The following is a 23,149-nucleotide window of genomic DNA, read 5'->3' on the forward strand; positions in this document are numbered from 1 at the left end:
AGGATGAGGTTAATCATAGAATTGATGAGGGAAAAAAGGTGAGTGGTGCGTTGAGGTATATGTGGAGTCAAAAAACGTTATCTATGGAGGCAAAGAAGGGAATGTATGAAAGTATAGTAGTACCAACACTCTTATATGGGTGTGAAGCTTGGGTGGTAAATGCAGCAGCGAGGAGACGGTTGGAGGCAGTGGAGATGTCCTGTCTAAGGGCAATGTGTGGTGTAAATATTATGCAGAAAATTCGGAGTGTGGAAATTAGGAGAAGGTGTGGAGTTAATAAAAGTATTAGTCAGAGGGCAGAAGAGGGGTTGTTGAGGTGGTTTGGTCATTTAGAGAGAATGGATCAAAGTAGAATGACATGGAAAGCATATAAATCTATAGGGGAAGGAAGGCGGGGTAGGGGTCGTCCTCGAAAGGGTTGGAGAGAGGGGGTAAAGGAGGTTTTGTGGGCAAGGGGCTTGGACTTCCAGCAAGCGTGCGTGAGCGTGTTAGATAGGAGTGAATGGAGACGAATGGTACTTGGGACCTGACGATCTGTTGGAGTGTGAGCAGGGTAATATTTAGTGAAGGGATTCAGGGAAACCGGTTATTTTCATATAGTCGGACTTGAGTCCTGGAAATGGGAAGTACAATGCCTGCACTTTAAAGGAGGGGTTTGGGATATTGGCAGTTTGGAGGGATATGTTGTGTATCTTTATATGTGTATGCTTCTAGACTGTTGTATTCTGAGCACCTCTGCAAAAACAGTGATAATGTACGAGTGTGGTGAAAGTGTTGAATGATGATGAAAGTATTTTCTTTTTGGGGATTTTCTTTCTTTTTTGGGTCACCCTGCCTCGGTGGGAGACGGCCGACTTGTTGAAAAAAAAAAAAAAAAAAAAAAAAAAAAATAATAATTATAATATCTTTATTTACATGTACAAGGTATACAGGCCTAGCTGACATCAGTGACATACTACTATACAGAAAGCTGCTTGTTATGCTGAGCATTTTGGGCAAATTAGGTCAGCTTTGTCCCAGGATGCGACCCACACCAGTCTACTAACACCCAGGTACCCATTTTATATTGATGGGAAGTTATACTGATGGGAAGTGAAGTAGTGGAGGCAGGATCCATACACAGCTTTAAGAAGAGGTATGATACAGTGCATGGAGCAGGAAGAGTGAGCCAGTGGCAACCAGTGAACAGGTGGGGCCAGGAGCTATGACTCGAAGCCTGCAACCACAACTAGGTGAGTACAACTAGGTGAGGGACAGCAGGTGTCTTATGGAAACACATCCCTAATGTTTTCCAGCTGTACCGGAGGAGATTCGAACTCCAGACCTCAGTGTGTGAGCTGAGTGTGCTAGCAATCAAGCTACGGGACACGGTATGTTGAAAAAAAAAAATAATTTTCCCATGTGCTGGTAATTTGTGTAAAGCTAAAAATACTTTTAATAACATAACAAAATACTTAATCTATGAAAATGTGTATTCAGATCAAAATATTTAATCTCTGAAAGTATGTATTCAGGCCCTAACAAGAGCATTAAATGATGCCATAATAAAAGTAATGAATTTAAGCTACATAGCACATGAGAATGAGCGAAGGTCTCACTTAAATGTCCAAACACTTCTATTTTATAACAACTCTATTGTTATTCTAAGAATTACCATGAGAACAGTTTGATGACATCTTGTATGGCATTATCAGCCTTGTCTACTTATGAATTTTTCTCTTAACCCTGCCACTGGGCAGGAAGATACACAAGTAATTAGAGATATCTCCATTTCTGGTATAGGGATCTAGTACATAAAAATTTAAATGGAGACATATCTGGGGACTGAACATTTCTAAAGAGATGGTCAGATTTAAAATAATTATTTTTCTTAATTTCAGCTTCATTTTCCTTTCTTGGAGTACAGTCACTGCTAAAGTGGAACTGCCTTTTCAAATCAACAAGATTTGCAGGAGAGTGAATGCCCACTGAAATATTTAACATTCTAAATTAATATAATACAGCAATAATAATAAAAATAATATAATAATAATCTGAATATTTTGAGGAACTGTTAAATGCTGATGAATATAACAAATTTAATTATATAAATTTAGCTAGCAGTATCTGACCTGAAGGGTAATTACCCTCTACCTACGGGTTAATTCATATGCAACACATTAAAATAACTAATTTAGGGGGGAGGGGGGTAGACTGTTGGCAACTCTTTTTTTAATACACTATCCATCTCCCGCCAAGGTTGAGTGACCCAAAAAAAAGAGGAAACACTTTCATCATCAATCATTCAATAAGTCTTACCAGAAGCAATTATTACTATTTATCATCATAAAGGGGAGTGGCAATTCAAGTGTCATTAATTGGTTCAAGGTTAAATAATGCTGATTCATGCAATAAGGATAACTAAGTGGAAATTGGTCACACCTTTGGTGTTGATAGGAGTTACTGAAGTGGCAGGATTGGTAACATTTTTTCTTTCACGAGTGGATGGACTGACGTAAGAGCCATGTGACACATTTACTGGGGTATGTGGTGTCCCGCCTGCAAGCCTGAAAATTATATAAAACATACATCTTCTTCTTTCAACGTACCAGCCGTATCCCACCGAGGCGGGGTGGCCCAAAAATTATATACAGGAGAAGGGGTTACTAGCCCTTTGCTCCCGGCATTTTAGTCACCTCTTACAACACGCATGGCTTACGGAGGAAGAAATCTGTTCCACTTCCCCATGGAGATAACAGGAAATAAACAAGAACAAGAACTAGAAAGAAAATAGAAGAAAACCCAGAGGGGTGTGTATATATATATGCTTGTACATGTATGTGAAGGGTGACCTAAGTGTAAGTAGAAGTAGCAATACGTACCTGAAATCTTGCATGTTCATGAGACAGAAAAAAGGACACCAGCAATCCTACCATCATGTAAAACAATTACAGGCTTTCGTTTTACACTTACTTGGCAGGATGGTAGTACCTCCCTGGGCGGTTGCTGTCTACCAACCTACTACCTAGGTAAAACATACACAAACCACTATAATACAGTATACAGGGTACAGGTAGTAGGTTGGTAGGCAGCAATCACCCAGGGAGATACTGTTGTCCTGTCAGATGTGTGTGAAAAGGAAACCTGTAATTATTCTACACAATGGTATGATTACTGGTGTCTTTTCTTTGTCTCATAAACATGCAAGATAACATGTGCATCTTCCTACTTCTACTTACACTTAGATCAAACTACAAATGCATGTACATGTATACGCTCATCTGAGTTTTCTTCTATTTTTCTTAGTAGTTCTTGTTTTTATTTGTTCCCTTTCATCTCCATGGGAAATTGGCAAAGAATCCTTTCTCAATAAGACATGTGTGTTATTGTTTGTAATGGCTTTATCAAGCTGTTACAAACAATACAAGGACACAGAGGATGAATAATATAAAGTGTTAAATGATGGTGAAAGTGCTTATCTTTTTTAGGTCACCCTGCCTCGGTGTCCTTGTATTTTTTGTAACAACTTGACATAGCTCCTGGTAAGTGAAGCGTTGCTACAGTGAAATGTCATATTAGTTGCATTTGTGTCCTTTTTACCTAACACATTGCTTTTACCAACATTATTACAGTAGTTTTCCATAAGCTACAGTAAAAATTAACCAAGGATTTTAATTATAAAATATGCATGTATAGGTAGAAGCTAGGACAATAAGCAGTTATATGCAGGTGTGTTATTGAAATCGAGTAAGTGGAGGCAAGTAGTTTAGTGGGATTTGACATGCAGTTGGTACATGAGCTAGATAATGTCTAGAAATTTGGAAACACTTGAGTTACCTGAGAACAAAGCGACTAACAGAGCGGTTTCTGAGCGATGCTTGTCGTATGCTCACCACACTGGAGGTACTTTGATCACTTACAGAGTGGCTGTTGAGAGTGCTGTTGCTATCTTCTGATTTCTAGAAAGCAAGACAATGAAGGTAATTTTTGTGACATTGAAAATGGTAAAAAATATCGACAAGGTGATGATTAAAACATGTGCAACAGTTGGGTATCTTTATTGATGAAACTAATACACCTGCTGTCTCTGTGTTTAACTGAAGAAGTCTACTGTACAGGCAAAACATTTCAACAATAAAGATACCCAAGTGTTGTACACGTGTCTTTATCATAAAATTTTGTGACCTTTTAAAATATTATTGTATTAAAACATTGACAAATAACACCTAATTTCTCTACTTCTTTAAGGATTTTCACTTCTGCAAATATTTTCATTTCTTTTAAAAATATATAAAATATTATTCTCATGTCAAGAAAATTTTTTAAGTAAATGTATCTTTCTACAGCCCTAAACAACTTGATAAAAATTTTATTAAAATTCTAAATTCTAAGATTTATTACCAAAAATTTAATTTAATTCAATGAACTGACTTCAAGGGAAATAACTAAATACCTAATATCATACACTGCAGGCACATTACTGTACATGTATAAACTAGAAGTGGTTAGTTCATCTACCTAATGATTAAAACAGGTTAGCCAGACTTGTGTCCCGGAGGTGGGAAGTACTGTGCCTGCACTCTAAAGGAGGGTTTTAGGGCATTTCCCATTGAGAGGGACATCTGAACTGTCGTATCTGTGTGCCTGCCTCTGGCAAGAGCGATAATGTGAATGATGGTGAAAGTGTTTTATTTTCAGGTCAACCTGTCTCGGTGGGAGATGGCCAGCATGTTTAAAAAGAAAATATTCCCATTAATTATATTATTTCAAAGGGAAGAGTAATTTTCTTGGAAAAAAAAAACATAACTTACAAATGAAAGATGTGAAGTGAGGGAGAGAATCTGACCAGGAGTTCGTATGTAATTCAATCCTGACCTAGAGGCTGTCGGTGTTCCAGATGAAATATCTGAAAATTTTTAGCCAAAAATTATTTACAGTTCTTAAAATTTGACACTTACCACATCTCCCACTTTTGTCCCTTGAGGTTACCAAGTAGCATTTAAAAATTGAACACTGGTTTGGCTTCAATGGAATTAGCTGGAAAACTGTTCCCTAGGATAACTGTTCTCTGAAATGAGTGATAATCAGGTTGGATACAGCCCTTCACCAGCACAAAGGCATCCTCCCTTTGAAAAAAGAAACTGAACGTAGGAGGAGAGTTTGGAAGTAAAGAATTGTGCCTAAAGAATTATGCCACACAATTAAACAGTGAGGTGAGAGAACACCAATAGACCAGGTCTTACAGAACCTTGGCTGATGTTTTGATCGTCAAGTTCCAATAATCAAACATTTATTAATCATATCAGGAAAAAAAAAACTCTAGGTAGTAGGTTGGTAGACAGCAACAGCCTAGGGAGGTACTACCGTCCTGCCAAGTGAGTGTAAAATGGAAACCTGTAATTGTTTTACATGATGGTAGGACTACTGGTGTCTTTTTTCTGTCTCATAAACATGCAAGATTTCGGGTACATCTTGCTGCTTCTACTTACACCTAGGTCACACTACACATACATGTACAAACATATACTATATACACACCCCTCTGGGTTTTCTTCTATTTTCTTTCTAGTTCTTGTTCTTGTTTATTTCCTGTTATCTCCATGGGGAAGTGGAACAGAATTCTTCCTCCAAAAGCCATGCGTGTTATAAGAGGCGACTAAAATGCCAGGAGCAAGAGGCTAGTAACCCCTTCTCCTGTATAAATTACTAAATTTTAAAAGAGAAACTTTCGTTTTTCTTTTTGGGCCACCCTACCTCGGCGGGATATGGCCAGTTTGTTGAAAGAAGAAAGATCAGGCAAACATGTAATGCTGAGAAAATATAATCTGCTGACACAGGAAAGCTTATTCATATTGGACTGGCATAGATGATAGTGGTGGTCTTAGTTCACTGGAAAAAACAGACATGACAAAATGAGTGTTTGTGTATTCTCAGAACCACAAGCACTTTAACCCCTTCAGGGTCCAAGGCCAAAATCTGAAGTGGTGCTCCAGTGTCCAAGAAATTTTGAAAAAAAAAAAAAAAAAAATTTTTTCTTAAAGAATTAAAGAGCATATTTTTGTGAAGGTAATAAGACAAAAAAAAAATTCTGATCAGTACTTACCAAGATACAGTGCTAAGAAGTTTGTCAAAAATGACGTGGTGGCGGCAACATCGGCAAATTCCACATACGCGCATTACATTATTTAGCGGTTTTTTAAGTTTTTTCTTTTCTTTTCCAATTTTTTTCTATTCCTACTAACATTTGGGGCCTGAGAGACCAATACTGTATATAATGTATATATATAAACTCACTGTATTGAACACAATAACCGCACTAAAGTTATCATATTATTGTTTACCACTGTTGTTTATTACAATAAACATGCACAAATCTTGTATAATACTAATGTTCTATCATATATTTACATATTTACAATCACTGGACATGGTTTTAGAACTGCTGGAGCTTGTGGAACTCCTTGAAACAAGGCACCATGCACAGAGGCACTTTACATTCCTCACACATAAACCGAGTGTCTTTGCGTCTTTGTTGCCGTCGTTTTGTTTGTGCACAGATGATGCATCTCTTCTGAGCAAATTTCTTCTGAGTTGAAGGAAGCTGTATTATGAAATGATCACTTTCCCTCCTCAAACGCTTGGGTATATCCTGAGTAATTCGAGGACCTTGTTGTATAGCAGGTGTTCTTACCTGGTACTTCATTATGAGTTGTCTGACAACAGACAAACAAAATTCACCATACGGTGGTCTGTTGCCAGTCTTTATTTGGTACATATTATATGCATTGAGCATAGAAATGTCCATGAGATGGAAGAAAGTTTCATGTACCACTTGTAACTCTTACGAACACAGTCAACAAAACCAATCTGCATGTCACATTTGTCAACCAAGCGCATGTTTTGTGTATAATCAATCACTGTCACTGGTTTTCGAATACGTTCATTAGTCACTCGATCAACTTTGCCACTGTCTTGCATTTCATTACGGTGAATGGTTGTCAACAATGTGACATCTCGTTTGTCATGCCACCGTAATGCCATGATGTCATTGGCAGTAAACACCTGCACGTCATCACCACGAGCACCTGCGTTGAGCCTGGGCATATGTTTACAATTAGAACGCACTGTGCCACACACATCTGTCTTGTTCACTCGCATGAAATCACTGAGTAATGGGCTTGTGTACCAGTTATCGGTATATAATGTATGCCCCTTACCAAGATAAGGTGCCATCATGTTTCTCACTACGTCACCTGAGATACCCAATAACATCTTGGTATCTTTCAATGTTTTACTTCCCGTGTATACAACAATATCCAACACCAGGCCACTGTCACAGTCACAGAGTACAAACAGTTTTATACCAAAGCGTTTCCTCTTGCTCGGTATATACTGCTTGAATGACAGTCTACCTTTGAACAAAATCAAAGACTTGTCAATTACAAGATTCTTGAATGGATAAAAGTATATGCTGAACTTTTATTTGAGATACATGAAAACATTTCTAATCTTGTATAACCTGTCACTTCTGTCAGGCCTGGTTTTGTCAGAGAAGTGCAACATACGTAAGAGTAAGATAAACCTGTTCACTGGTACGATTTCACTGAAGACCGGGGTAGAAATTAGCTGATCTGTGGACCAGTATGCTTTTATATTATGCTTATAGACATGAGGCATAAGCATTATTGTTGCAAAAAGCAAATACATTTCTGCAACAGTCATCTCTTTCCACCTGTGTAGTCTTGACTGTGGTGATATGATCGGATTTGCCATGGTGTACTCAAAATACTTATTACTTTCCCTGACAATAGTTTAAATCAATGGCTGGTCAAAGAATAATTCAAAGAATTCCAGTTCATTGGCCGTGGTTCCAAGGGGACAAGTAGGTAGAATTCCACTTTGAGAGTCATCAAAGTGGTGAGGCTTGGGAACAAAATTGGGATTTTGCTGCCAATCCCACATACGGTTTGCTGGTGGATATTGGACATCATAGGCTGGTTGTGCGGGTGGTTGTGGTTGTGGTGGGCTGGTGGCTGACGCTCCGCTTTGTCCTTGAACTGACGAGTCAGCAGCATGGGTCCCAGCGTGGGCTGGTGAGTCACGCATGGCGGTGCCACTACCATCACCACTACCACCATCCACTGATGCCTGTGGTCTATCCATGCCAAGTGTAGCCACATCATCCTCACTATCACTACCTAAAACTGGTGTAGGGCCACGGGATGTACTCCGGGATGTACTCCGTCCCCTGGGCACAGCATAGGGTACACTACCCGAGCGCATGCGGCGGCGAACATACCGACGCTTCACTGGTGAATATGATTCCTCACTATCACTACTCGAATGATCGTTGAGTGCAATAAAATCACAATCCACGTCACTATCATCATCATTACTGAAGTCAGAGGCCTGGCCACGCGAAAATATTAGCTTTCTCTTGCGTTGAGGAACAACCGACCGTGAGCCACGAGTGCCCACACCAGAGGTAGAAGGTTGAGGATCGTCAGGGTTTTCTGCACTATTATCGATATCCTGGTCATTCTTTTCGGTCACTAACTGATCAAAGCCGTAGAATTCGTCTTCATTTCCACTTCCATCAGTGTCAGAACTATCAGATAGGAAGAGGAGAGTCCCAATTTTCCGGGGAGTGAGAGCTGACTTGCGACGAGGCATGGTGAACAAGGGTAACTGAGCCGGCGTTCCCACAATGCTATGCGGGCGCCTAGATTTTTTGTTTATGGCGCACACCCACCACGCAGACCCGTTCTCTCACATGTAGGCCTAAGAGTGCTTTCGCGCTAAATTTGACGGCGCTAGAATTTTGGCGTAGATCTACGGTTTGGACACTCAACGTGAAGCCGTAGATCTACAGGACGGACCCTGATAGGGTTAATTGGTTACAAAATGGAAATGTCATAGTGTATAAGCATTTTTGAGCATGAGTACTCTTCTCTATGAAGAGAAAACAATGCAAACTTATCTTACATTGTAAAATCTGAGTACACCTACCATCCGACTTACGACCGAGTTCGGTTCTGAGAAACCGGTCGTAAGTCGAAATGGACCTAAGTCGAAATTTACTACTGAATATCAACATCACATTTTTGTAATGACTTTATTTTATTGTTTTATTTTGGTATTTCATGTTTTACTTTACTTTTTATGCTGCTAGTACTGTATTTTATACTGTAAGGTTTAGGATAAACACTGTGTACAACACAAATAGTTGTTTATTTCCCAGAAATTTGGCAAAAAAAACACGGTCGTAAGTCGAGCAGGTCGTAAGTCGGATGGTAGGTGTATTTAACCTAACGTTTCTTGATAGAAATATATATATTAATACTGGTATGCTGATGAAACTATGTATCTTATTTTCCTGTACACAGTACCATACCTCAAAACAAACGTGTTAATTTTGGAAGGCAATAAAATGCAAATAAATAGCATTCATTCACCTTTGTGAAGAGTAATTTTGCTTAGTCCAAAATCTGTGAGTTTGAGATGTCCCTTGTTGTCTAGGAGGAGGTTGTCTGGCTTCACATCTCTATGAACTATACCATGGCTGAAAAATTAAGAACTAATTAATATAGTGTGTAGGTCTAAGACCTCTTGATCAACCGCTCAAAGTGAAAACAGAGAAAAATAAACGTATAGGAAATAGTATGGGAGGTCACTGTGTTCTCTTGCTGACAGAATGAGGCAAACATAATGAAAAATGAAAGCTGAAACTCATTTTTCTTTTCCCTCAACACATGGGTAAGTGATCAACTAATAAAAACAGTTAGAACAAATTCATTAAAGTCATATGACTGACTCAGCTTAGTTATGGTTTAGAGGTATTGAGTGAGAAGTAAAAAATTTCTTGTGATTTATCCTATTGTGAAGTACAATCCACTTAAATTGTTCCTAAAGATTACCATGTTTTTTTTATATCAACATTAAAATATCATCATCTTTACTTACACTATGTGTATCTGTATCCTTTCAGTCTAGCATTCCGAGACTGTTACTAGGCTGGATTTTAGCAGACTTGTAATACTTTCAGCATGACAAACCACAGTAAGGTTCAACATCCAGCCACTCCACACCTGAGTGGTGCAGCACTGGTACAACAACTACACTCCCTCTTTTTAACTGGTATGGCTACCCCCATTCCTTTGCATTATTTTATATTATCTTAGTGCTTCAGAGGTTACTGCAGCTTTGCATGTTATGGCCAACACAAATATGAAGTAAATATTTTGTTAATACGCTGTGAATACATTTAGAAATAACTCTATACCAACTTACTCTGAATAGGTTTACATGTGTTTCAAGTTTTTATCATATTTTGCATATTTTTCATTGTATTTCTAATACTTTACTATGGTTGTATGATGTTATATCATGTTTCACAAATGAATCCTGATGATTGTAATTGATTTGGCACCAAAGCATTTATTATAGATCTCGGTAAATGTAATTACCAATTTTAAGTCTTTCCCACCAAACCAGATACTGTACATAAATACAAGAACTAGGTATTAAATTAATCACATATATGGGATGAAGGGAGGTATGTGAGTCTTCAAATTAGAGTACAAGAATCTTTTCTTTATGCTGTCAAATACAATTATACAATCTCATTACCTATGCAAGTAGTCAAGGGCTAAAGCTAACTCTGCAGCATAAAATGTAGCCATCGGCTCATCAAAATAGCCATATATAGTCAGGAGGGACTTTAAGTCTCCACCAATAAGATACTCCATCACCTGGAAATGAAAAAACAACAAATAATTATATGTGCATTAAAGTATAGTACAATGTACAGTACTGTATATACATATTCCTATTAGTCACATTTTCTATGATGCATAGTATTAAATGGGCATTGGAATCATAAATTATATTAAATTCATAGGCAAAATAAATTAATATGAAAAGCTTTTATAATTAATATTATTATTAATACAAGAACTGTATTAAAATTCTGGACTTAATTTAATATACTGCATTTTTTAACACTGCAGCTGTTTCCCACCAAGGCAAAGTGATCCAACAAAGAAGAAGACACTTTCACTGTCATTCACTCAATCACTGTCTTTACAGAAGGGAGCCGACATTACAGTTCAGATGCTCCTCCAAACTACAACGTCCCCACCCATCTTACAGAGTACAGGTACTGTACTTCCCACCTCCTGGACTCAAGTCTGGCCAACTGGTTTCCCTGAATCCCTTCATAAATGCTACCTTGCTCACACTCCAACAGCAAATCAAATCACTGTTGCTCTTCTAAAAATATGCACATCCAGAAGTTAACCCATCAACCTTTTATCTACTAATCCACAGTCCAACAAATTGTTGCCATCATACCCTATATTGTATCTTGCATATTTATTATCCTTATTCTTAAAATACAACCTCTTTCAATACATAGCTCATTTAGAGGCCCTGTATCATTATTTACCCTTGGCACCCCAAACTTCCTTACTACACCCTACACAACAGTTTCTCCCATTTTAGCATGAAGGTATCTCATAACAGTTTTCTCACTTGGTTCAAAACTCCCTAAACACTCAACATCTCCCAAAATACCCCCCTCTTCTCTACACTCCTCTCTTACCTGGGTGCATAAATACACACTATAACCTCTTTTCATATCCCACCCTTATTTTAAGCTGCATAAGTCTTGAATTTATATACTTATATTCACTCATTTTCCTTACATAACTTATCATTTAATATTACCGCTATTCCTTCTCAAGCTCTAATTCTCTCAGATACACCTGACCTAATCTCATTTACACCTCCTCACTAAAATTCTTCTTGCCTCCTTAATCTGTTTTTCTTAGTTAGGGCATCCATCTTCTTTTCATTCATAACATTCACAATCAATTCTTTCTTCACATCCATGCAACACCAACACACATTCAAACAGCCCACCTTTAAAATGTTCTCCTTTGCCTTATAGTAATGCTTTGGTCTTAAGACCATGGTCACTCACTTGGAGTGACCAAGGTCCCAGAATCAAAATATTCCCATTAAACATGTCTTAAAGTGGTTGCATTTTGTGTCGTTTTCCACATTTATCAGTATGATATACGTTCATATCGAGAGATTATTACATTTCAATTTATATTTATATTTATATTCAATTTATTTCAATTTATATTTATTTAATTCCCAGTAAAAGTAGGTCTTAGACAGGGATGTGTAATGTCACTATGGTTGTTTAATATATTTATAGATGGAGTTGTAAAAGAAGTAAATGCTAGGGTGTTCGGGAGAGGGCTGGGATTAAATTATGGGGAATCAAATACAAAATGGGAATTGACACACTTGCTTTTTGCTGATGATACTGTGCTTATGGGAGATTCTAAAGAAAAATTGCAAAGGTTAGCGGATGAGTTTGGGAGTGTGTATAAAGGTAGAAAGTTGAAAGTGAACATAGAAAAGAGTAAGGTGATGAGGGTATCAAATGATTTAGATAAAGAAAAATTGGATATCAAATTGGGGAGGAGGAGTATGGAAGAAGTGAATGTTTTCAGATACTTGGGAGTTGACGTGTTGGTGGATGGATTTATGAAGGATGAGGTTAATCATAGAATTGATAAGGGAAAAAAGGCGAGTGGTGCGTTACGGTATATGTGGAGACAAAAAACGTTATCTACGGGGACAAAGAAGGGAATGTATGAAAGTACAGTAGTACCAACACTCTTACATGGGTGTGAAGCTTGGGTTGTGAATGCAGCAGCGAGGAGGCGGTTGGAGGCAGTGGAGATATCCTGTCTAAGGGCAATGTGTGGTGTAAATATTATGCAGAAAATTCGGAGTGTGGAAATTAGGAGAAGGTGTGGCGTTAATAAAAGCATTAGTCAGAGGGCTGAAGAGGGGTTGTTGAGGTGGTTTGGTCATTTAGAGAGAATGGATCAAAGTAGAATGACATGGAGCATATTTAAATCTGCAGGGGAAGGAAGGTGGGGTAGGGGTCGTCCTCGAAAAGGTTGGAAGGAAGGGGTAAGGGAGGTTTTGTGGGCGAGGGGCTTGGACTTCCAGCAGGCGTGCATGAGCATGTTTGATAGGAGTGAATTGAGACAAATGGTATTTGGGACCTGACGATCTGTTGGAGTGTGAGCAGGGTAATATTTAGTGAAGGGATTCAGGGAAACCGGTTATTTTTATATAGCCGGACTTGAGTCCTGGAAATGGGAAGTACAATGCCTGCACTCTAAAGGAGGGGTTTCAGAATATTAGCAGTTTGGAGGGATATGTTGTGTCTCTTTATACGTATATGCTTCTAAACTGTTGTGTTCTGAGCACCTCTGTAAAAACAGTGATTATGTGTGAGTGAGGTGAAAGTGCTGAATGATGATGAAAGTATTTTCTTTTGGGGATTTTCTTTCTTTTGGGGTCACCCTGCCTCGGTGGGAGACGGCCAGCTTGCTAAAAAAAAAAAAAAAAAAAAAAAAAAAAAAAAAAAAAAAAAAAAAAAAAAAAATTTCATGTGGTAAATTTATTTTTTTTAGACTTTTGGGTGTCTGCACGGATTAATTTGATTTCCATTACAGTGGACCCCCGCATAACGTTGGCATCGCATAGTGTTAAATCCGCATAGCGATACATTTTATCGCTAAAATTTTGCCTCGCATAGTGCTAAAAAATTCGCTCAACCTCACTTGTTCTGCCAGTGGCATTGTTTACAAGCCAGCCTCCGCGGTAACATTCAAGCGTACAATCGGAACATTTCGTATTATTACAGCCTTTTTATAGTGATTTCACCTGAAAAATAAGTGACCATGTGCCCCAAGAAAGCTTCTAGTGCCAACCCTACAGGAATAAGGGTGAGAGTTACTATGGAGATGAAGAAAGAGATCATTGCTAAGTATGAAAGTGGAGTGCGTGTCTCTGAGCTGGCCAGGTTGTATAGTAAACCCCAATCAACCATCGCTTCTATTGTGTCCATGAGAACGGCAATCAAGGAAGCTGTTCTTGCCAAAGGTTTAACTGTGCTTTCGAAACAGAGATCGCAAGTGATAGAAGATGCTGAGAGACTGTTATTGGTGTGGATAAACGAAAAACAGATAGCAGGCGATAGCATCTCTCAAGAGATCATAAGTGAAAAGGCTAGGAAGTTGCACGAGGATTTAATTAGAAAAATTCCTGCAACTAGTGGTGATGCGAGTGAATTTAAGGCCAGCAAAGGTTGGTTTGAGAGATTTAAGAGGCGTAGTGGCATACATAGTGTGATAAGGCATGGTGAGGCTGCCAGTTCGGACCAAAAAGCAGCTGAAAAATATGTGCATGAATTCAAGGAGTACATAGACAGTGAAGGACTGAAACCTGAACAAGTGTTTGTGACGAAACAGGCCTGTTTTGGAAGAAAATGCCAAGCAGGACCTACATTACTCAGGAGGAAAAGGCACTCCCAGGACATAAGCCTACGAAAGACAGGCTTACTCTTCTCATGTGTGCCAATGCTAGTGGTGATTGCAAAGTGAAGCCTTTATTAGTGTATCACTCTGAAACTCCCAGAGCGTTCAGGCAAAAGAATATCCTCAAGGCTAATTTGTGTGTGCTGTGGAGGGCAAACAATAAGGCATGGGTCACTAGGGACTTTTTCTATGACTGGTTACACCAAGCATTTGCCCCCACTGTGAAAAATTACCTAACTGAAAAGAAATTAGACCTTAAGTGCCTCCTGGTGTTAGACAATGCCTCTGGTCATCCTACAGACTTGGCAGAGTGACTTTGTGGGGACATGAGCTTCATTAAGGTGAAGTTTTTGCCTCCTAATACCATTTCTCTCCTGCAGCCCATGGACCAGCAGGTTATTGCAAACTTCAAAAAACTGTACACAAAAGCTCTGTTTGAAAGGTGCTTTGTAGTGACCTCAGAAACTCAATTGACTCTAAGAGAGTTTTGGAGAGAGCACTTTAATATCCTCAATTGTGTAAACCTTATAGGTAAGGCTTGGGAGGGAGTGACTAAGAGGACCTTGAACTCTGCTTGGAAGAAACTGTGGCCAGAATGTGTAGACCAAAGGGATTTTGAAAGATTTGAGGCTAACCCTGAGAATCCTATGCCAGTTGAGGAATCAATTGTGGCATTGGGGAAGTCCTTGGGGTTGGAGGTTAGTGGGGAGGATGTGGAAGAGTTGGTGGAGGAGGACAATGAAGAACTAACCACTGATGAGGTGCTAGATCAACTTCAACAGCAAGAGGCCACACCTGAGGAAATTGCTTCGGAGGAGGGGAGAGAGAAATTGAAGAAGTTGCCTACTTCAAAGATTAAGGAAATCTGTGCAAAGTGGTTTGAAGTGCAAACCTTCATGGATGAAAATCACCCTCAGACAGCTATTGCAAGCCGTGCTGGTGACTATTACACTGACACTGTTGTGAAACACTTTAAGAAAGTCATAAAGGAACGAGAGGTACAGGCCACTATGGACAGATATGTTGTGCGACAGAAGTCCAGTGACTCTGAAGCTGGTCCTAGTGGCATTAAAAGAAGAAGGGAAGCAACCCCAGAAAAGGACTTGACACCTCAAGCCCTAATGGAAGGGGATTCCCCTTCTAAACACTAAAACCATCCAGTCTCCCCTCCTCCCATCCCATCAATCATCACCACATCTTCAATAAAGGTAAGTGTCATGTAACTGTGCATGTTTTCTTAAGTTTGTGTGTATTAAAATTAATATTTCATGTGGTAATTTTTTTTTCATACTTTTGGGTGTCTTGCACGGATTAATTTGATTTCCATTATTTCTTATGGGGAAAATTAATTCACATAACGATAATTTTGCATAACATTGAGCTCTCAGGAACGGATTAATAGCGTTATGCGGGGGTCCACTGTATTTCTTATGGGGAAAATTAATTCGCCTTACGATAATTTCAGCTCACGATGCACTCTCATGAACGGATTAATATTGTAAGGCGGGGGTCTACGTATATGATTCTAAACTTGCATTCTGGGCACCTCTGCAAAAACAGTGATTATGTGTGAGGTGAAAGTGTTGAATGATGATGAAAGTATTTTCTTTTTGGGGATTTTCTTTCTTTTTTCGGTCACCCTGCCTCGGTGGGAGACGCCCGACTTGTTGAAAAAAAAAAAAATACGTAATTCTTTTACATCAGCCATTTCCCAAGCTACTAAATGAGCTACTGAAATAAGCTAATGTTTCAATACCAACACTTTAGCTACTGACCAGATACACATTGGAGGTTGTCTGAAGAGAATAATAAAGCTGAACACAATATGGGCTCTTTGTTCTTGCCAAAGCATCTCTCTCTGTAATCACTGATGAAAAAACTCATTTAAAACAATAAAAGAATACAGTAGTATAAGATTTTGAGTAGTACTAGTCATTGTAGTAGTAGATGATATTTGTGGGGTACTTTCACAGTATAGGTAACTCTGCACTCACAGGTATAAAAAACATATTCCAGCAATAAAAACAAGGGAAAATCAACAAATAATAAAAGCAGCAAACATAAATACTCAACACAAAGAAACACTATTATGCCAAGTTAAAATAGCCAGCATTAAATAAAAACTTGTACATGATTTTGATGCATAGTGTAAATGATTTTAATAGTAGTAAACCCTCAATTTAATGGATCTTGATTTAGTGAACTTTGGAAATATGGGACAAAATCCACTCAATTATATAATTCAGAAATGACTGACAGACTCCCTTGGTTACTGAATTGCCTATTATTGTTGTGATCATGGAAAAAATCTCATTATTCATTACAGTCCCCATTACCAGCCACCCACTCCCCGCTATTAGTGCATTAAATCAAGGGTTTATCATACACATACTTTCACACCCAGGCCTGAAATTTAGCTTCTCTAGTGACTGCTTAATCACCTTACCTAGTGTTTACAATCTGCAAGTAAATATTGCCGTAGAAAACATCAGCAGCAAAACCTCTTTGTAATGCAGTATTTATAAGAATCCTGATAAGAATAGTTTTAAAATATTAAAATATAATAATCTTACAAATTTTGCCCTCATAAGTAAAATTGTGTAGGTAATAGGTTGGTAGACAGCAGCTGCCCAGGGAGGTACTACCACCCAGTCAAGCGAGTGTACAACGGAAGCCTGTTTTACATTATGGTAGGATTGCTGGTGTCTTTTTTCTGTCTTATAAACATGCAAGATTTCAGGTGCATCTTGCTACTTCTACTTACACTTAGGTCACACTACACATACAAGTACAAGCATATATATACACACCTCTCTGGGTTTTCTTCTATTTTCTTTCAAGTTCTTGTTCTTGTTCATTTCATATTATCTAAATGGGGAAATGGAACAGAATTCTTCCTCCGTAAGCCATGCGTGTTGTAAGAGGCGACTAAAATGCCGGGAGCAAGGGGCTAGTAACCCCTTCTCCTGTATATATTACTAAATGTAAAAGGAGAAACTTTCATTTTTCCTTTTGGGCCACCCTGTCTCGGTGGGATACGGCCGGTGTGTTGAAAGAAAGATATATATATACATACTCCTCTGGGTTTTCTTCTATTATCTTGTTAGTTGATCTTGTTTATTTCCTCTTATCTCCATGGGGAAGTGGAACAGAATTCTTCCTCATAAGAGGCAGCTAAAATGCCAGGAGCAAGAGGGTAGTTACCCCTTCTCCTGTATACATTACTAAAGTTAAAAAGAGAAACTTTTGTTTTTCTTTTTGGGTCACTCTGGGATACAGCTGGTGTGTCGAAAGAAGAAGTAAAATTGTATTTATTTTTAAGGCTGTTTTAATTATTTTTAAACAAGCACTTTTCTGATATCAAAGTATTTCATCCATCTTATTGTTAACTTTTATTTTTAGCCATATCAGAAATAAGGTTACTGATATCCTACAACTACTAGATTTTTTTTTTTTTTTTTTTTTTTTGCAAAACAAAATATCAAAGCTATTTTTTTAAAATCTTGAAACATGTAATTATTGTTGTAATTGCAAATTAGAGTAATAAGTACCCATAATTATGAAGCACTCTTTATGTAGCAATTTGAAACATTAGTCCTTTTAAGTACAGTTATGTACCATTCTAAAAGGACATTTTGCACTAAGTAATGATTTTTACAAAACTGCAAAAAATGATCAACACATAAAGAAGTGAGAGATTTTTTACTAATCAACTGAATGAGAAAAGTGTCAAAATTACTGAGAGAGATTGAGAGCAATTGGCTTCAGCTTTCTGTAATGGAGACAATAACTTATTACAATCTATACTGTGCATGAAAAATATTTGAAGGTCATAAAATTAAGCTAAAAACTGAAGTAACAATATATTGGAGTGAGAGGTATATGAGAAGATATAGAGGTAGGAGTGTTAAAAACACAATTGTGGCAAAACGCAATTAAAGAACGTGTCAATATCCGAGGTAAATGTTTCTTCAACCGCCTACCGGTAAATACAGTATTAAAAATAGTCTTGCTGGAAAGTGGCAGAATTCTTCAAGAGGGAAGTAGACAAGTTCATGAAGGAGATGCATAACCAGCCAAGGCAATGTTTACATGGCTCTGCAAGCCACAAACCCCTGTGATCTGACTGATCAGGCAAGCACCATAGATTCCTGGCCTCAGACACAGCTGCAAATGTATTTTTACATCTTCTACAACATTAAGTCCAATATTACACGTACTTTATGTAAATGGTTTGAAAAGCTGACAAGTTAATGAATGAAACATTTGTGCAACATCTGCATATATTTAATGTAGAAACGTTATGCTAGCTAGTGGCTTCATCAAGCTAATGTAGAGAACAGTAGAAGATAAGGAATCTGAGGTGATCAGTCCCTCATGTCCAGGATGAGGGACTAATTACCTCAAACCCCTTCTCATCTTCCACCAGTCTTCTCTGTATTGGACTGATGAAGCCACTGGCTGGCAAAACGTTTCTATGACAAAGATACCCAAATGCCTCATTCATTGGTAGGTAAGACACGTGGGCAACAGTTGCCCATGTATCTTACCTACCAACTTGTCGGTATTGTATACCATTATAATATTCCCTCATTCATTATTATATACCTCTATATCTTACAAACAAAATATACATACCCTGTTCAACCATGTTCTTGTGTACAATATCTGATTTCTTAACTACTTTGATAGCATATAGCCGAGTCAAATTGTCCTTCTTGCATCCCAGAAACACTTTTCTGTTAACATTAAAGCATATGAATAAGATGACAATGATTATGTAGCACAGTATAAGAAGTAATTTCAAAATACTGTATGTAATTACATTCCTACTTTTAGATAGGTGAAATTTTAGTGTAGCTACCCTTTATACAGTGTTTAAAAAGAAAAGAATACACATCATGTCTTAAATACATCATAACTGTACTAAATATACTCAAATACCTTTCAAAATACAAATCAATAAAACTGAAAAAAGCACATAAGAATTCTTTATCAGGTATGAGACAAAAAATACAGTGGACCCCCGCTTTACGATCACCTCCCAATGCGACCAATTATGAATGTGTATTTAAGTAAGTGCGTTTGTACGTGTATGTTTGGGGGTCTGAAATGGACTAATCTAATTCACAATATTCCTTATGGGAACAAATTCGGTCAGTACTGGCACCTGAACATACTTCTGGAATGAAAAAATATCGTAAACCGGGGGTCCACTGTACTACTATGCAATAAGAACTTACCCAAAGGCTCCACGGCTGATTGGCTTCAAGAACTGGAAGTCTTCAATTTCAGGCATCTAAAAAATATATGGCACATAAAGGCAAATATATAACACATTAAATAAACAAGATAATGTAAAAAAATGAAAAGAAAGAAAATGAATGAGACTGAATTACTCAATCACCCACCCACCAAGATAAACAGCAAAATATTTTACTCACAGGGATAGTCAACTGGAGTGTAAATTTGATATGTACTGATATGTGTACATAAATGCTGCAACCAATCTGTTTTCAAGGTGATGTACAATTCGTGTCATAAATTAGAATGAATATACAGTAATTGTGTTATGTTTACTGTAATGACACTATTGTTGGAGGCTCGATCCTCTGTCCACTATGTGCAAGACAGACTTATACTCAACTACATACATGTATATCATTGATCCATTCATAATTCTGTATTATCTAACTTTTCAGTACTTTTAACTACATACATTTATGGTAATACTGTACAAAGAATCATGACATTTTTTGTTTGTACTTTATGTACATCAACAGCTTCATTTTTTATCACTTATTCAGATCTGGCACTATGGCAGACCCCGGAGGATATTCAGGCAAAACCCTTGTCTCTAAATAAGGAAGAACTAGCAGCTAAGAATTTAAAGATTAAACCACCAAAGACTCGGGCAGATAGATATGTCAACACTTCACTGGGATGAGTAGATTTAAGAAAATATCATAATGAAGAACATATTGTATATTCTTTGCTCAATTATTCAGGTTCAGCATTTTTAGGTTTGGCCAATTACTGCATGGGTGACAGTGGGGACAGCCTCAGGCCCGTGACTTGTAAATTTATATTTACAATAATCTGAAAATGGCTCTACAAACAAATCTCCAAGTTTTTACAGCATTTAGCTTTTGGGTAGAAAATGTTCCAAAAATTTTGGTAATAATTTACAACTACTAGTCAGTGGATTTTGGCATATACAGCCTCTCCTCACTTAACAACAGAGTTCCATTCCTAAGACCACATAGCTAAACGAATATGTTGCTAATTGAGGAGCATACTATCATGGTAGTGCGTTTTTGTCAACCAGCATTGATATTGTTTTAATGTCATCTTTGCACCATTTAGTTCTAACATACATTATTTAGGCATGCAAACTGGTCAGAGAGCCCATTGTAAGTCTGAGTTGTCAGTAAACGAGTACGTTGCAAAGTGGGGAGAGGCTGTAGTTTGAAAAGCACACTATTAAGTTGGTTTTACATTTGAGATATTTTTTGTGTAAATGGAAAAAATGTAACCTAACCTAATGAAACCCACCTATCCCAACTTAAGATAACCTACTAGTATAACCTAATCTTAATGTACCATCAGTAGGTGTGTGTGTCTTTATTCAAATTCAGCCAGGTGCATGTCTCAAAAATACTAAGCATTAATTTGCTCAGACATGTTGCACAACCTACATAAATGTACTATTTCAGCTAATCTTTCTCCAAAATACAATTTGATTTGCACAAGAAATGCTTATTTTGTGCTGTACATAAATGTAAACTATTGCCCAAGTTCCATCAAGCAGTAGTCAGAATAAAGTGCACACTATGGATATGCATCACTCAAACAGTTGGGTTAAGTGTTTTTGGGTAAGAAAATTTATTAAGGCACAGGTACACACAAGTACAATTATCATACATACATATGTGTAAATTACCTAGGATGACTCAGAAAAGTTAAAGTGACTTATTTCCATTGGGGTCCTTGGATAATCCAATAGTCAAACAATCGGTTTTAAGAGCACATAGTCATTATGGCAATACATATGCAGTACACCATGCAAATTTAACCACGGATAATTATTATTAATCAAGGGGGAAGCACTAAATCCATAGGATTATACAGCACCTGTGGGGGGGGGTATGTGGAAGGTATTCAGGCTCAGTTCAGGAAACTGGAGCACAGAGCCAATTCCCTAGATCAAGAGCCCCTCATCTGCATCAAGGAACCTCCCTTGAGGGGAACCACGGATAAACCAATTATTATATTCATGGGGAAGTGCTAAACCTGTTAGGTGCATTCGCCAAATAATGTGACTATAATGTGTCCTGTAGCTCGATTGGTAGTGCGCTCAGCCCACACACATTAAGGTCCATGGTTCGATCCCTGGTATAGGTGGAAACCTCAGGGTGTGTTTCCTTAGGACATCTGCTCTCCCTGTTCACCTAGCAGTAAAATAGGTGCCTGGGTGTAAGTTGTGAAAATTTGTCTGGACTGCCTCCAAGTGAGTCGCCTATCCTGGCAAGCTCTGTTGACACCGAGCTCTGAGGTCGGTACCTCAGCCTCACAAGTGGCTTATAGGACAGATTTTCATAAATGATTGATGTTGCAAGAAATGTCGCCTGCATGCACGTTTAAAGGACTAACTTACTTGGTGATGTAGAAGCTATTCTGGTCATCAACCTCCCTAAGCTCAGCCCCTTGGGACTTCCCCTCAGAAAACACGTGCAACCGGGAGCAATATTCAATCATTATTAGTGACCTGTTTGCACCTCAGAAATTCCTATTTCCAAGGAGGGGAAGCGTGTTTGTGTTTTGGGTGGGTTTAAGGGCCCTCGAATGGTGTGTTTTTCCCCGTTGGGACTTCTCAGACCGAATAAGTTCCAACATTAGTCAGAAAATAAGATAAGAGATAAGATTTCGTTCGGATTTTTAACCCCGGAGGGTTAGCCACCCATGATAACCCAAGAAAGTCAGTGCGTCATCGAGGACTGTCTAACTTATTTCCATTGGGGTCCTTAATCTTGTCCCCCAGGATGCGACCCACACCAGTCGACTAACACCCAGGTACCTATTTGCTGCTAGGTGAACAGGACAACAGATGTAAGGAAACGTGTCGAATGTTTCCACCCGCCGGGAATCGAACCCGGGCCCTCCGTGTGTGAAGCGGGAGCTTTAGCCACCAGGCCACCGGGTCGCATCCTGGGAACAAAATTAACCAAATTTGCCCAAAATGCATAATAAAGGGCTTTGCACATGCCATTGATGTCAGCAATGGTGTGTATAAGTTGTATCATGTGCTTGTACAAACATTATTATTATTATCATGTGTGACTTACAACCCATGGGGACCTCCATGTTATTTCTCACCTTTTTTCCATCTTTCTTTGCTATTCTCTCTGCCTTATTAGTGCTCAGGGTTAAGATATTTTCCTTATTTTCTTGCTGATCCATGTTTTAAGTAGCCTGCGCCAAGACTCCACCTTAAATAAGACAATTTTTCTGAAGGGTGTTGAAAACTTCCCTTTAAATACTTGTTTGTTTACATCGTCAGTGGCAGCACATTTTCTCAAAAAAAAATATTTAGTGTTTCTTGTTTCATTCTTATTAAATAATTAGGTTAATAAATGCATTAATTAAAGTTACTTTGATAACAATAATTTCATAATAAAAGATAGTCTGTTTATTGTTATATTTTTAATTTTATGGATTTTAAAGATGATATAGTGGCAGCACATTTTTGGCTAATTTAA

General features: G+C 38.1%; 1 protein-coding gene across 1 annotated transcript in view; it reads right to left on the minus strand.

The window, feature by feature from the left end:
- The window catches only part of LOC128702424 (serine/threonine-protein kinase greatwall-like), a 47,299-nt gene extending 24,365 nt beyond the window's left edge, over nt 1–22,934 (minus strand). The window contains exons 1-9 of the mRNA XM_070102159.1: nt 22,767–22,934; nt 19,634–19,689; nt 19,029–19,129; nt 16,166–16,257; nt 10,609–10,730; nt 9,435–9,541; nt 4,791–4,885; nt 3,817–3,938; nt 2,422–2,546 (exon numbers count right to left, since the gene is read on the minus strand). Of these exons, the coding sequence (XP_069958260.1) occupies nt 2,422–2,546; nt 3,817–3,938; nt 4,791–4,885; nt 9,435–9,541; nt 10,609–10,730; nt 16,166–16,257; nt 19,029–19,129; nt 19,634–19,689; nt 22,767–22,850 (904 nt within the window). The 5' untranslated portion in view covers nt 22,851–22,934. The remainder of the gene's footprint in view (nt 1–2,421; nt 2,547–3,816; nt 3,939–4,790; nt 4,886–9,434; nt 9,542–10,608; nt 10,731–16,165; nt 16,258–19,028; nt 19,130–19,633; nt 19,690–22,766) is intronic.
- Between the last annotated feature and the right edge of the window lie 215 nt (nt 22,935–23,149).

This window comes from Cherax quadricarinatus, chromosome 80 (genome assembly GCF_038502225.1).
Source record: "Cherax quadricarinatus isolate ZL_2023a chromosome 80, ASM3850222v1, whole genome shotgun sequence".
Lineage (NCBI taxonomy): Eukaryota > Metazoa > Arthropoda > Malacostraca > Decapoda > Parastacidae > Cherax > Cherax quadricarinatus.